This window comes from Pteropus medius, unplaced genomic scaffold (genome assembly GCF_902729225.1).
Source record: "Pteropus medius unplaced genomic scaffold, Ma_sr-lr_union100, whole genome shotgun sequence".
NCBI classification, from domain to species: Eukaryota; Metazoa; Chordata; class Mammalia; order Chiroptera; family Pteropodidae; genus Pteropus; species Pteropus medius.
In genome coordinates, this window is record NW_024349225.1 from 13,709,065 (window position 1) to 13,725,121 (window position 16,057).

The window sequence follows — 16,057 nt, forward strand, 5'->3', positions numbered from 1 at the left end:
GAGTTATTGTGTCCTCGATATCATACGGTTATTATTTTACATAAATCATGTTTTATTTCATATAACATATCACTCAATAGCAATAAATGTTTTCTAATGGATGAATTAATAACCGGTTAAAATTTCAAAATCACGTATTCTTTTCTGGGGACTGCGTGTGTTACTTTGGCGACGGGAGGGTCATCGCACTGCCGGGTCAACGCGCCGGTCACGTGGCTCTCTCTGCCGCCCCCCTCTAGTGGCTCTTTACTTGCTGCTCAACCTTGCGGAAGACACGCGGACGGAGCTGAAGATGCGGAACAAGAGCATAGTCCACATGCTGGTGAAGGCGCTCGACCGGGACAATTTCGAGCTGCTGATTCTGGTTGTGTCTTTCTTGAAGAAACTCAGCATTTTTATGGAGAACAAAAATGACATGGTAACTTAACATGTTTGCTATTTTTAAGTTAGAATATTGTGATAAAAAGTAAACGCATTATCCATCCCCCCACTCTGATGATGCCGAAGGAAAATTTATAATAGCAGTAACTCCTTTAAATGGCTTCATTAGGAAATATAACATTCCTTATTAGTACTCCAGATAATTGAAGCTTTATGGATAAAAACCTTTTCTTAATATTGTATAGAAAATGTCTTTTCATATGAAATGTAATATGTAGAAAATAATGCAAGCTCAAGATTGTGCTTTAGAATCATCTGGCTTTATGATTTTCCCGTATTGGTTTCTCCTGCTTTTCTGGTGTTATCAGTATGTGGAATTACAGTTCAGCCCAGTCTCTTCTCTCTCACTCCCCATTCCCGTTAGCAGCCACGGCTGTTGCTTCTGCCTCTTCAGGACCCTTCTTCCTCTTCCCATTGTCAGTGTATTCGTTTATGCCTTTTTGTTTGTACCCTCTTCACTTCTCGTTTGAATTGCTACAGTCGGCTGTTTGCCATCTTACATTGTGTTGATGCAGTGGTCTTTGAGACATGCAAGTTGATCGTGTATTTCCTTTTCTGAAAAATATACATAATATAAAAATACATAAAGAAAGAATAAAAATTACCTGTTTAGATTTCGTGAATTACCTTCTGATGTTACAGATGAAGTAGCAGAGGATCGGAAAGGTTAAGTAATTTGCTCAAAGAAATATATTCAGGTATTCCTACTCTTTCTCTCCACTTCCAGGGCAGAAAGAATGACTTAAAGGCTGAAATAAATTTACTGATAGATTTTTGATACACTGTCACTTTATATAGAACATTTAATAAAAGCATTAACTATAAATTCTATTTTATAGATAGAGAATTGAGAGAGCGTTGCATGTCAAGACAATTACTGAATTTATCTTTTGGGATTGGTCTTTTATCAACTGGAAAGAAATGATTAGAAGGCTGTGTCTAGTCTTTATCTGATTGGACTTCACGCGTTTTTACGTTCCATTATCTGCGCTGGAAATACAAATTAATTAAAAAAAAAAACTCTCCAGGTCATTTTATTATTAAGTTTTCTGTAACACCACTTTATACTGTAGCTTTTTCAAAAGCGAAATATTACTTAATATAATTAGTAACAGATGAAGCCTGTGGCGATTTTATTTAAAAGGAGTGGTGGGGAGGGATGGCTGATCTATTTGTGAGGTTGTATTATTTATTTAAATAATGTGTTCATGTTACTGTTGATGTGAACTAATACTGACCTTGCTTTTTAGAGTTGTTTATTTTAAAGGAAATTTAGTTTAAAAAAATCTTTAATTAATGATTTAAATTGAGTTTCCATATTAATACAACATAATAAAAAGGGAATAAGTCATATCATTAGAATATGATTTTAAGGATATGTATGCCTTGGGTTGCTTATTTTCTTATTAAATTTTGAGAGTTTTTTTTTTTATTTTGAATGTCTTTTACTAGTTATGTTTTCCAAATATTTTCTCCTTTTATGTGGCTTGTCTTTTCATTCTCCTATGAAGAGTAGAAGGTTTTAATTGTCAAGAAGTCTGCTATATCAAATAATTTTTTTAATGGAATGTATTCTGGTGTTGTATCTAATAAGCCATTGCCTAACTTAGGTCACAAAGATTTCTTCCTGTTTTCTTCAAGAAGTTTTATGGGGTTTGTGTTGTTACTGTTTTTGTTTTAGTCTGTGCTCCATCCATTTTTTTAGTTAATTTTGTATATGTTGCAATGTATGGATCAAGATTCATGTTTTGATATGGATGTCTAATTGTTTTAGTACTATTAGTTGAAAGTACTATTTCTTTCTCCCCTGAAATGCCTTTACACCATATTGAAATTACCCTTGTACCTTTGTTGACAATCAGTTGGCTGTGTATGTGTGGTTCTATTTTTGCATTTTTCTCTTTTCTGTTCCATTGATCCATGTGTCTGTGCTTTTACTGATACATCTTTGTTTTGCTTACTTTAGCTTTAATAGTAAGTTTTGAAATCATATAGTATAAAGCCTCAAATATTATTCTTTTTCAAAATTATTCTGGCTGTTTCAGATTCTTTACTTTTCCATTCCCATTTAGAATCAGCCAGTCTATTTCTTTAAAAAAGAAGTCCTGGAAACTCGATTGGGATTGCTTTGAATCTATTGGCAGTATTCAATATATAAAACATATTGGATTTTCCAATCCAAGAACATGGTATAGCTCTTCATTTATTTAGGTCTTTCTTGGTTTCTTCCATCATTTTGTAGTTTTTAACATACATATTTTGTACATATTTTGTTAGATTTATACCTAAATGTTTTACCATTATAAATTGTGATTTTTAAGGAAGAAATTATCAGTTTCCCATTGTTGATGATTTTTATTGAAGTATAATTAATATATAATATCCTATTCAAGTATTCATCACAGAAATTCGGTATTTATAGACATTACAAAATGATCACCACAATAAGTCTACATCAGTCGTGGTTAGTGGTATATAGAAATACATTGATTTTTGTATATTTACCTTGTGCCCTGTGACCTTGCTAAATTCACTTTTTAGTTGTATTGGCTCTTTGTAGATTGTTGGGGATTTTCTAAGTAGAGACATGTCATGTGTAAATAGAAAGTTGTATTTCTTCCAGTCTAATTTACATGGCTTTTTTCCCCTATTGTACTGGAGAGGGATTCTTTCATATGATGTTAAAAAGGAATTCTCTGAGTGGACTTTCCTGCCTTGTTACTGACCATAAGAAGAAAGCAATGCCTTTTACTATTAAGTATAATGTTATGTAGGTTTGTTTGTAGATACTCTATCAGTTTAAGTTTTGTTCTGTTTCTAGTTTGCTGAGACTCTTTATTGTGCATGAATGTTGGATTTTGTCAAGTACCTTTTCTGCATTGATTGAGATGATTACATGGTTTTTCTTCTTCAGACTGCTGGTAGAGGGACTAGCACTGGTTGACGTGCCCATGCTGAGCCAGTCACATTCGGGAAACAAACACCACTTGGTCATAATATATTGTTTTTTTTATATATTGCTATATTTGACTAGATAAAATATTGTTGAGGATTTTTGTACCTATGTTTATGAGGGGATTACTAGTTTATAGTTTTCTTATTATGTCTTGGTCTGGTTTTGCTATTAGAGTAACTGTGGCCTCATAGAGTGAGTTAGGAAGCATTTTCTCTTCAGTTTTTCTGGATATGTGTAGAACTGGTATTATTTCTACTTAAATATTTAATAGAATTCACCAGTGAAGAAGCCATCTGGGCCTGGAGTTGTCTTTCTTTGAATTTTATAATTTCCTAGAATCGACGGTCCACAGACTCTCTCTGTACCTGGCCGGAGAGTCAGTATCTTAGGCCTTGCAGCTCACGCGGTCCCTGTCGCAGCTGCTCGGCTCTGCGGTTGTAGCATGATCGCAGCCAGGGAGAGTCCACAGCAAACGGGCACGGCCGTCTTCCAGTGAAACTTGATGGAAACTGAAATTTGAATTTCAGATAATTTTCATGTGTCGTGAAAGATTCTGTATTTAAATTTTGTCAATAATTTAAAAAAATAATAGTCAAAAACCATTTTTAGCTCTCGGGTTTTATGAAGTCAGATGTCAGGCCAGATTAGACCCACTAGCCATAGTTTTCTGACCCTTGTCCTAGAGTTTTAACTGTTACTCATAGTTCAGCTGTCTTCTGAGTTTTATAATATTTACTGAAATCCACTGAATTTCACCTCAAATTAAACATGACAAAAATTAAGATAATTTTTACCCTTCCTGTCATACACCTGTTTTTCAATTTACAGATCTTAGGTAATGGCACCTACACCCACCTTACTGACTGTAGAAAAGGGGCCTGACTCTGCTGTCCTTAGACAGACCTCCTCACAGGGTCGGCCCTTGCCTGGTGTCTGGGAGCTTGGACTTCTGGAGAGTTTCCTCTGTCCCCTAAGTGATGAGAGCAGTTCACTGCGCCTGCACTGTTTGCACGAGCAGCGTGCTCTCTGCTGCACACCTGCTTCCCTTCCAGGAGTCTGGCCGTCTAGTTTGTGCTGGGCAGAGCAGCCGATGTGCCTGCCCCAGTAACAACCTGGGGCTGCGAGTCTTAGTCTCCGCTCAACACTGGAGCACGTCCTGGCTGATTCTGCTTCGCACCCTTCATCATAATAAGCCATAGTCATGAATATGAATTTACACCGAGTCTGTGAATCCTAGCAAATCGCTGAACCTGGGGTGGACTTCGGGACCCTCGACACAGTGACCAAGCCCCAAACCTGAAGGTCATCTTCAGTGCTTCCTCTTCATTTCTCATTCAAATGTGTGAGCCGTGTCTCCTAAACACCTCTCAAATTATTCTTTCCTCTTCAATCTTTTTGTTCTTTTTTAAGTCAGACCCTAATCAAATGCAGTACATTCTTCAGTGCTTGTCTTCAATCTCTACCTATACTGTGCCCCTTATTCATTTTTTTGTGTCTTTGTGTGTGGATGTACATATATTTGTATATACGTATATACATTTATCTTTATGCTGCTGATCTGATGAGATTACCCTCTGAACCTAAAATCATTCCAGGCACTCTACTGCCTTTAGAATATGTTAAAGGTCTTAGAAGAGCATGAAAAGCTTTTCGTGATCTGCCCAATGTCTGTTTTTATGAGTTCCTGCCGCTCCTCAGGATTTACTTCATACTGTGGCCATACCAAAGCACCACCCAAACAAGCTCTCTCATGCCCGAATGCCTAGCCACTGGCTTTATCTTCTGCTTAGGTCGCCATTGCCTTTCTTAACCAGAGAGTAAATTATTACACATTTTTAAGAGCTTTGTTTTTATTTTGAAGTCTTTTCTGTTCTAGGTAGCTTTGCGTTTCCTTCCAGCGTTGCTTCTGGGGCACTTTGCGCATTCCATTTTTATCACACTGTATTTTAATTATTTGTTCCATTAGTCTGCTCTCTTTTTAGACTGTGAAATTCTCAAAGGCCAAGACAGGATCTTGTTTGCTCTAACATAGGGCCTGGCACTTAGTAGGTGGTGGACAATGATGTGTTTTCAAGAACCCAATGTAATTTGTCTTCTAGTTGATGCAATTAAGTGAAGCAAGGAAGAGATGGTGTGGAATATATATTTTCAAAATTTTGATTTCAGAGTAGTTTATAGATTAAAATGAGAGTATATAGATTTAACACAGTTACTATATATATGTGTGTATATGGGTAAAAACAGTAAAAATATAACTTTCTGTAATCTTTTGTGTTTTATTGTGCAACAGAACCTCACTGCATTTGTATTATTATTTGACATAGGTGGAAATGGATATCGTTGAAAAACTGGTAAAAATGATACCTTGTGAGCATGAAGATCTCCTGAATATCACCCTCCGACTCTTGCTAAACCTCTCCTTTGACACAGGGCTGAGGAATAAGATGGTGCAAGTCGGACTGCTTCCCAAACTCACCGCACTCCTAGGTATGCTTTTGAAAAAGTGATGCTAGTTTACTTGGAATGTCCAGCATCATTGGAAAAGTGAGCTCTGTGTTGAAAAGTCAGCTAACAAAAATTAATCTGTGTATGTTCTTTGATTGGGAACTTAAAAATAAACAGAATGAATGAAAAGTGACACGTACCAGGATTCCCGTGGTGCTGTCGAATGCAGCAGAGTGGGAGCCGTTCTCTCTGATCTCATTTGCCCCTGCGAAGGGGAAACCAGAGTGCCGCGGTGAGAGGGCCGTCGCGGGAGCGAGAGGGGCCACCTTCTCTTCAGTGTTTTTAAGAGCAGAGATATTTAAGTTCTCCTGTTCTGCCACGCTTTTGATGTACTACTGACAACTACACAAATTTGGGGAGCCTTTTTGTCATTAAGTAAATAAAGGGTATTTTTGTATAGCATGAGTTAGAAAATATTGTATTAGAGCATTCAGTTTATAATACATTATTTTCTTTTAGCTGTTAACAAGGTACCTATATAGCAAGGGTGGATTCAAGTGTTAAGTCCTCTGTGCTCTTACGTAATGCTTCTTAGCAGAGTATCAGACCCCCTTTATGATCCGTTCATTGTCTGTCTTTACAGGTACCTGCTCCTCCCCAACATACACTTCATGCTGTGTCCGTACTGAACCCCTTACAGTTCCCTAAACAAGCTCATTTATGCCTGCGTGCCAGTCCACCTGCTCTTTCCCTCTACCGTTGCTTTTATTAACCAGAAAGCAAATTCTTAACTCATCTTTAAAGACTCCGTTCCTTTGTTTGCAGTACTGCAATTTCATTCTCATTTAATTGCTTTCTCCACATAGTCAATATTTTGTAACAGTCGCTGACAGTAGTGGGATAGTAGTTGAATGATTTAAAGTTTATTCTTTGCCATCTAATATCTATGGATCCAATCTGTCATTGACATCATCATTATTTTCTTTGTAATACTAGTCACATTTATTATTTAGTGCACTAGTCATTTTGCAGTGTGCTTTAATTACATTATCTCGTGGACTCCCCATCCGACATCTTTACTCAGGATTACATGGCTGATAAAAGGCAGAGCTCAAACGCAGGTCTATCTGCTGCCAAAACTGGATTTATTGACCTCTGTAGTGAACCGAACATGTATAGTTATATTAAGTAGATTATGATTAAGTAGACTGCGCAGAGCTATAATTTAAAAATTCAGTTCTCAAGTCCCCTTAACAAGTAAGTTTTAACTTATTCTTTTCTCAGAATAGGAAAACCTTTAGTCTTTTGGTCAGTCCAAGAACATTTGATTAATTGCCCAGTCAACAAATATTGCACAGGACTTATGGTATAACTTTTATGAGAAACTTGACTGAGGAGTACTTTCAAAAATTGCTTTTGGGGAACCAAAGCAATACAGACACTTAGCGAGGAAACAGAAAAACTTTAAAAGTAAAATTGATGGATCTTGAATATAAATCAGGTGACCCTTCATTTGTCGTAAATCTAGCAGAATTATGTATCAAATATTAGGTCAGATTCTCAGGGTATGAAGATGAATAAGATATCGTCCTTGTCCGGAAGGAATTCATAGTCCATTTGGTTTGTTCAGTATCCATTCACCTACTTTTATGAAATATGATTTAAGAGATTTTTGGGAAATAACAGCATACCCATTTCACATTTTGCTAACAAATAGAATTCGAGGATATAAGATATAATATTCAATACATAAAATACTTTATCTCTAGAGCTCAATTTCTAGAGTCAGATCGTCTTATTAGAATTGCGACTGTTTACTTTTAACTAACCATGTCACATTGGGACTGTTATCCAAACTCTGATTCAATTTCCTCATCTCTAAAATGGAGATAATAATCGTAACCAACTTAAGGTTTTTTTGGAGGATTAAACGAGGTATTGCATGCAAAGTGCTTAAACAGTACCTGACATACTGTATTTTCTTAATAAATGTTATCTATTATCATTTTTCTTATCAACATTATCATCATCATTATCTGATGTCAAATGGACATTCTGAAGTGTTGCTGACTTATCTTTCTCTGAGTACTAATATCCTTCTCATAGATACTAGATTTTCATTGACAAACTAGGTAGCTTATATTTTTATTTCCCTGTGATGCATATGCAGTTTAATTCAACTTAATTCAGTAAAATGTTGATAACCTATGGCAAAGCACAGCGCTAAGCACTGTAGAAAAATATTTTTCAATCCATAGATATATTGGGATTCCAAAGAGAATGTTCCCATTTTGGTACTTCATAGACAAAATGCCATTTGAGATGGCCATCAACATATTTGTCATTTTAACGAAGTGATATTTACAAGAGAAGAAGAATAGAGGCTGTAGAGAGTATTTCAGATAAAGTGACCAACATCACCTAAGGCATAGATGGCACTAAGTCAGCATGAGGGACAAAAACTAAGAAAATAGTAGGAAATAAGTTTGAAAAAATGAGTTCATGCTCTTATGTGGAATTACGAAGTTTAAAGCTATGCTAAGAAGTTGATAGAGTTGATGGTGGTACTCACTGCAGGGTTTTAAGTTGGTCGGGTCAGAATCAGTATACTGCTGTTGGATGGACTAGAGCTAGAGTCTAAGGATGAGCAGCAAGACAAGAGGTAAAGAAACCTCAATTAGGGAAGTAGAATGTCAGGTATGAGGCAGAGGAAAGGGCAAAAGAGACATAGGACAGATAAACTTAATATGACATTGTTACTCTGGATATGGGTAGTGATGGAGGAAGAATTCATAAAACTCAGTGACTGTTAGATCGCTGGTGCCAGGAACAGAGACTGAGAAGTGTGAAGGAAGTAGAGGGCGTCAATGATGGGTTTAGTTTGAAACATGTTGTCAGCATCTTAGACAAAGATGTTCAGTGAGCAGACGGAGACGGGGCACCCAGAGCTCAAGAGAGAGAAGGGTTAAGAAAGAAAAATTTGCTCAATAGATGATTAAAAATGGACAGAAGAAACTACTAAAGGAGATATAACAGTCAGAGAAATATGCTTATTTTTCAACAAATGTATAAAAATACAGCAAGTATAGGCTGTTACTGAGAAGCAGTGATGGTCTTGGAATCTTCATGCAGGAGAGAAATGAGGAAGCTTTGAAAGAGCAACTGAAAACTTTTTTTTACCTGCTTTGAGTCGTTCTTTCAAAATGTTGCTTCATTCTTTGAAATATTCTTAATTCCTATGGCATCAAATTTTAAAAGCTGGTATTATTCTAACTTTACATTATACAAGTAGACATGGATGATCTTAAAAGTTTCCACCTGTGTTGTTGGCTGATCTGTAAAAACTGAAGGCAAAATGATTCTGTTGAGACGTTTATGGTCAGCTTGCCTTAATGACTTCTTGGCTTGTCTTTCTATGGTGAATAAAATAGATGATGGCTAAGTAACATTCCTAAAAAATATACATAAAATATTTTTTGGAGAATAAATTGGAAAAAATACAAAAAGTTGTTGTGATTTGAATAATTATTAAAAGCAAAGAGGAAGTTGGTTGGTTATAACTTAGCTTTTTTGCCATGTTAGGAACCAATATTCATTTATAAACTTATGACAACTTTAGATCTATCTGAGGACTAATAAGCAGGCTCTAAAATCTTTCCTTTTCAGCTAAAGATTCAGTATGTCATACTCTTCCCCCATCCTTTTGTTGCTCACAAGTCATTTGTATTTTAACTTAAGCAGTTTCTTTTTTCAAATGTTCACATATATATTTTACTTAATAACTCTCTTTAGTTCTTCCTTTTCATTCCACTTACAGCCCATGCAAGGAGTAGCAATCATACACAGCAAACAAAAGAGAATATCTACTGATATTCCAGGGTTAAGGAAAGGGGGGAAATGTACACGCGAAGAGAAGTTAGTGTGTACTAGAGAACAGTGCCTTCAGCTCTGTAAAGTACTTCAAAATGTCTACAAGTTTACATTGATTTATTTCACATTCTTTTAATTTAATTATTTTAGTGGTACTATTATTTTCTACTTTTTCATTTAAATTATGGATTTTAATAAGCTTCTGTAGGCCCTTTATAAGGTGAGCCTATGGAAAAAAAAAACATGTTCTCAATTCCAAGTAACTGATTCAATATGAACTTTTGGAACATAACCATTTTGTAAAACTTTATTTTATCACGTCTCAAACTGGCCCGTTTATCCATCACTTCCCAGGAAAAACCTGTCTAATAAATGTATTAGTCAGGAGGACAAGGCTATGATTATTAATAAACGATCTCAGTAGCTTCAGATACAGCAAAGCCTTATTCTCGCTCATACTATATGCTCATTACGGGTGAGCAGAAAGTGCTGATTCACGTTAACATCAGTCAAGGACGCAGACTGATGGAGCAAGAAAATGGAGAATTGCAAACTTAAAGGCTTCCACTCTGAGGTGACACGTATTTTCATATACATTTCTATTGATAAAAGCAAGTCACGTGGCCATGCTGAACTTTAAGGGGGCGGGCAGATGCTCAGAGTGATTAGAACTGGAACGCTAGAGAGCGAGCAGCTTAATGATCTTGAAAGGCGTTTTTCAGATTTTCTGAATTTTAGTTGGGTTTCTGGGATTGACTAGAATCTCTTAAAAAGTACATTCTGAGACATTACAGCAAATACTACTGTATGTAGTATATCTAGCAAATGTAGTAACACAGAGCACATTGATTAAAAGAATTATGGAGCCAGACTATATGACTTTGAATATTACTTCATTAGTTACTAGCTGTGGGATATTATACGAATACTTAACCCATATGTCAGATTTCTCATCGTTGGTGTGTAGGTAATAATTGTACATATTAATAGGGAAGAATTAAGTGAGATAATGCAGTAATGTTAGGAGATTATACATATGTGAAATTATTATACAGCTACATAGAATACAAACAGTAGATATCCAGAAATGGGTCTTTTTGATAAGTTTTCCAGGCTTATACCATTAAGGGTATTTAATCATTTTATATGAAGGTCTTTTAAAAATTGATTACATCTTTCTTTTCTTGAATATTTTCTTAAATTTACCTTAATGACATGAACATAATTTAAATTTTTATTGAGAAACAGTGTAATATAGTTAAAACCACAGGCTTTGGAGCCAGAGAGCCTGAGTTCCAGGGCTGTGTGAAAATAGCTGTAATTTATTAAATGAGGCTGCAGACGTTGCTGTGCTCTGGTACTTCCCCTTGCTGAATGGTCCCCGAATGCCATGTATTTTTAGTTTTTATATATAGTTTTCGTTTCCCCCCTTGTCCGTGGCTGTCACTGCTCATTTCTTCTGTATCAGTAGCAGTTTTTTAGGAGCAGTTTTCCTCTCCTTTAATGATGTATTTTCTAATCTCCTGTGGTCTTGGAAACCGACAACTGAACTTATTTGAAGTGTATATTTTGTTAAAAATGAATTCCAAATGAATGCCCGAAGGGTTCTCTTCCTAGTGATGTTTATCACATGGACTTCACGACATTTCTTTTTTTTCTTACAGCTTTATTGAAATATAATAGACAAGTAGTTGCACATATTTACAGTGTACAATTCAGTGAGTTTTTTTAAATTATAGTTGACATACAATAATATATTAGTTTCAGTTGTATAGCATAGTGATTCAAGATCTACATAACTCACAAAATGATCACCCCAATAAATCTACTATGCCTGTGTCCTCTTACATATTTATTGTGATATTATTGACTATATTCTTTATGCTATACTTTCGATCCCCATGACTCTTTGCTAACTATCCATTTGTGCTGCTTAATCCCTTTGCCTTTTTTCACTGATCCCCCCGGCCTCCTCTCATCTAGTACCCTCAGAATATTCTGCAACATTACTTTTGACTGTGAAGAAACCTGTCTTGCTTGATTGTGCTCTCAGCTATGGTCAACGAAATTGCGTTTAGTGTATAAACAATTTTCTGATAAGTGATTACTAGAATGGTCATTTTAATGGACATGTTACTTATGTGGAAAATTAAATCATTAACTCCTAACACAAGCTAAATTTCTCAATTGAGGTATTCAGTGATATATTTAATATCTTTGATCTTTGGCCATTGTGATTACATAGAAGTTGTAGTAAAAAAGCATTGTGGAGAACATAGATTTTAAGAGATAGGAAGTAATTCATCTAGAGCAGCAACTTTCAAACATCTTTTCTACCAATCAATAGGAAGATATATTTTACATTGCAATCCAGTACTCACACAAGTGTACGAGATGTGTATGTGTATGTACGCATGTCCATGTGTATGTTAATATACATTATATTTTATTTATGCTATATAGTGTACATTTTGTTTAATATATGCAATTTTTAAAAACATTCACAAAGAAGTATTTACCGTTTCTACATGTAATGCACTATATTTTCTATTCTACTTTTTTTATTCTGCTTACAACTTACTCATTGAGTTTTATCCAATTGATTTTGATGTTCAGTTGAAAAACGTTAAACTAAAAGAAATGATTAGACTTCTTTCCCTTCCGATCTCCAGAAATATTATGTCTCTTTTGGACTTTTATTTTGTTGAACAATTGGTAATCTGAATTACTCTAGGTTATTCTTTGGCAAGTACTCGGAATAGTTACATGGAATTGAAAGACTTTTTGGGAATGAGAAAAAAACATGTAATTCAAATATTTAAAGAATTTGGGCTGCATTTTCTTCACCGTAGTATGGAGGGGGAATTAAAGAGCATGCAGTAGAACATGAGTGGTCAGTTTGCTTTTTTCATTAGAAATAAACTTTTTAATTTAATATGTCTTCACATTGACAGATGACTGACCGAATTAAAGAATTACCCTTTTTACATACAGAAATTGCTTATTTTTTAAAAGATGCAAGAAAGGCAAAAGCCCTTTTTTTTTAGGGCTATGCGGGTAGTAGAACTTTTCAGAAGTGATTTTTAAGGGATGCTGTTTCAACTGGAAATGCTATCAGATTTTAAGTAGGTTTTCTTTATTATTATTTGGGGACCCCATAACTGAAAATTCTTTTTATACTTAATAGCAGATGACTTTACTAGAGTACAATGGATCATGAATCTTTCAGGCTCTAATGGGGCTGTGCCACATGAACATCGAATCCCCTTCACTTTTACCCTGAGGCATTTAACTAGGGCATTGCGCCCCCTGCTGTTGTGAGAATTGCTGAATAGCTGAAAAAAATAGCTGAAAAAAATATATGTAATTGAGTAAGGTTTTTCGATTTGAATAATTTTTAAAGTTAGAGGAGAAATTGTGTTATTTTTCAGTTCTTTTGCCACATGAAGCTCTGAGAGAACTAATTCAGTATCACCAAAAATTATTTTAATATTGTTTTATCATAGATAGCATTTCATTTAGGAATTTTGAATTTAACTTTTTCCTTTGAGATCAGGGACACATAAAGAGAAATAAGGAATTTTAGAAATCATTATTTGAATTTTTCTTTCTTCACTTACCTTGAAGGTGACTGATTTGAATTGCTTTGATCTTTTTTGAAGCATAGAGGATGGCAGTATCTCTCAGAATGTTTTACAATTTTTGTTTGGGTCCATGGAAAACCTTACATCTAAATATTCCTTTGTTTTTCTTAAATACACCAAGAATACTCATTTCTTATTTCATTTTTTAATGTTATTTTCCTCAGGTTTCATAGTTCAGTGTCAATTATAAATCTTTTCAGTTCCTTTTAAACCCTATAGTTGACATAGTTTCTTATGCCTAGTAACTTTACGTTGCCATCTGAGACACCTATCATAGTCCATGGTTTCAGCAAATGTGATTATATGCAAATTGAATCGGACCTAGAAAGTTTGGCTTTACTTATTCGGTTGTTAGACAATTTGTTCAGGTTTTTATGATATTGAGTTAACTTTTCTTAAGTGTTTAAAGATTTTTTGGCTCATCTAAGAATCGGATCATTTAAAAAAAATATATTCCCTTGTCATAAGTGTTTAAGCCATTTGACTGCGATGCGTCTAAAGAATGCTTCCTTATGTCAGAATATTCCGGGTTGGGAGATGGCAAGGAAATTCCTTGTCACAGTGTATTCTTCAGTGCTCTGGGGAATGCACTGGCAGTGTTTCAAAAGTAATTTGAAAAACTAAGCTTTCTTAGCTTTTTGTCTGATGCACCCGGCAAATAATGTTTTTGAACTTCTCAGTTGCTTTGGCTGGATATTTCTTAAGCTGAATATTGTTTGACGTGCTTGGGAATGATTGGCATGGAAGCAAGCATAAATACACAGCGGAAATGTATTCTTAAAAGAGCCTAGTTCATCATGATATTGGTTCGTGCTTAAAGCTTAAATATCACATGACAGACAGTATATTACAGAGTCATATGTAATGATTTTATTAAAAAAAACTACCATATTCCACTGGTGAACTTTTAGACAATTTTGAATTGATTTACACGATTTTATTTCTTTTTGTGACTGATATTAATGTGTATTTTAAATTGAGTAATGTTCTGAGTTTTCATGTCAGCTTTGAGATTTTTAACCTGATTTTCAAAGGAATTTAAGCTTGGGGGAATAGGCCTCATAAATATACAGGTCTCATCCGATGTATGTGAATTTTTGCATTCGTTAGACTGAAGGAGGATAGGCACTGCCAGCCCGCTGCTCAGGCGGATTAGGTAGCGGTGGCTGCTGCAGATTACAGGCAACTGCATTTTGTGAGTCTTCCCCGTTCCTTAGGAGATTGTGGGAACTCAATGCTTAGAGCATCAGTTTTCAAACTTTTGGTCTGAGGACCCCCATAGAGCTTTCGATTATAGGGGCTTATATCTATGAGTATTTACTGTATTCAAAATTAAAACAGAAAAAAGTTAAATATTCATTTAAAAACAAACCTGCTACATGTTGGCATAAATATTTTTATGAAAAGTAAATTTTTTTCCAAAACAAACCTTAGAAGAATGGCATAGTTTTACGTTTTGCAAATCTCTTTAAAGTCAGGCTTAATAGACAACAGCTGGCTTTCATATCTCATTCAACAATCTGTTGTGATATCGTATATCACGTATGTCATATATATCATGTCATGTAGCCTATTATAAAAGAAAGAGTTAAAAAAAGGAAAGTAATATATTAGTATTGTTATAAAAATAGTGTGACTTTGTGGATCCCCTTTAGCTGTCCTCAGAGCACACTTTGAAAACCAGTGAATGAGGGCATTCCTTTAAAGTTTTTAATTTCTATTAAATGAAAACACTCCTGGTAGTAATAATTCACCAGGGGTCTAAAATTAGCTGCTTAAATCCAGCTAGAAGACATACTTTGTTTTGCCAAAGTATATTTTTTTAATCTTATATTTGGATTTCTAAGCATGACCCAAATCCTCTCATTTCCCTAGGATAACCCTTATTTTCTCCTGTGTTTAGACATTTAGTTATATTTCTTGCCTTGCTCTTTGGAAATTTGAGTATTCAACCTCTTGTATCTTAGACTCATTCTTACCAGCTTCCCTGGTGCTTTGTGAAGGGGGCGGAGAATGCGTGACATGCGTAGGATTGTGAGATGCGAGGCCCTTCCACAGAGGGACAGCAGCATAGAGTGAACGCTGCCCAGTTAACCAGTAGGAGACTTCCTGCTGCCCAGCAGTCACACGCACTGCACTTTCTCTGGTCATGCGCCTGCTCTCCTCATAAACCTGACCTCATCCTCATCCTCCGCTCAGCACCGTGTTCGCTTCCCATTTCACTGAGAACGTAGAAGCTGTCAGGAAACTTCCACGCGGTCCTGCTTGCCACACTTACCCTCCTGCTTGCATCTGCGCCTCCGCTGCTTCCTCCTCTCTATGCCATTAAGTGGGATTAATCCCCGGCCTGCCCCGCCGCCGACACGCCGTCTCCAGCGGTTCTTTCTTCCCTGTATCTTTTTTTTCCCCTCTCGAGTAGATCATTCCCATCGACACACAAATGTGCTATTATTTCTATCTTAATAAAAATTCTTTTTGACTCGCACTTCACTCTTTTACCTTTCAGGTATCATCCCATTTCCTTTCTTCCCATTACTATAAAACGCCTCAAAAAATCGTCTTCATTTCCCGTTTCTTTTCATGTACATTCCTGTCCTTTTCAGTCTGTTGTCTGTTCTCCTCCTTCCTCTCTCCCTTGTCTCCTGTCTTTTTCTCTCAATTCCCTCCCTCACTGTTAGACACTCTTCTTAATCTTTTCCAT

The 16,057-nt window shown here is 35.7% G+C and overlaps 1 protein-coding gene across 2 annotated transcripts in view; it reads left to right on the plus strand.

Annotated features, from left to right (window-relative positions):
- Nucleotides 1-16,057, plus strand: part of KIFAP3 (kinesin associated protein 3) — a 107,118-nt gene that overhangs the window by 22,199 nt on the left and 68,862 nt on the right. For both annotated transcript variants that reach the window (XM_039881591.1, XM_039881592.1), the window contains 2 exons: nt 240-418; nt 5,722-5,884. In XM_039881591.1, coding sequence (XP_039737525.1) covers nt 240-418; nt 5,722-5,884 — 342 coding nt within the window. The remainder of the gene's footprint in view (nt 1-239; nt 419-5,721; nt 5,885-16,057) is intronic.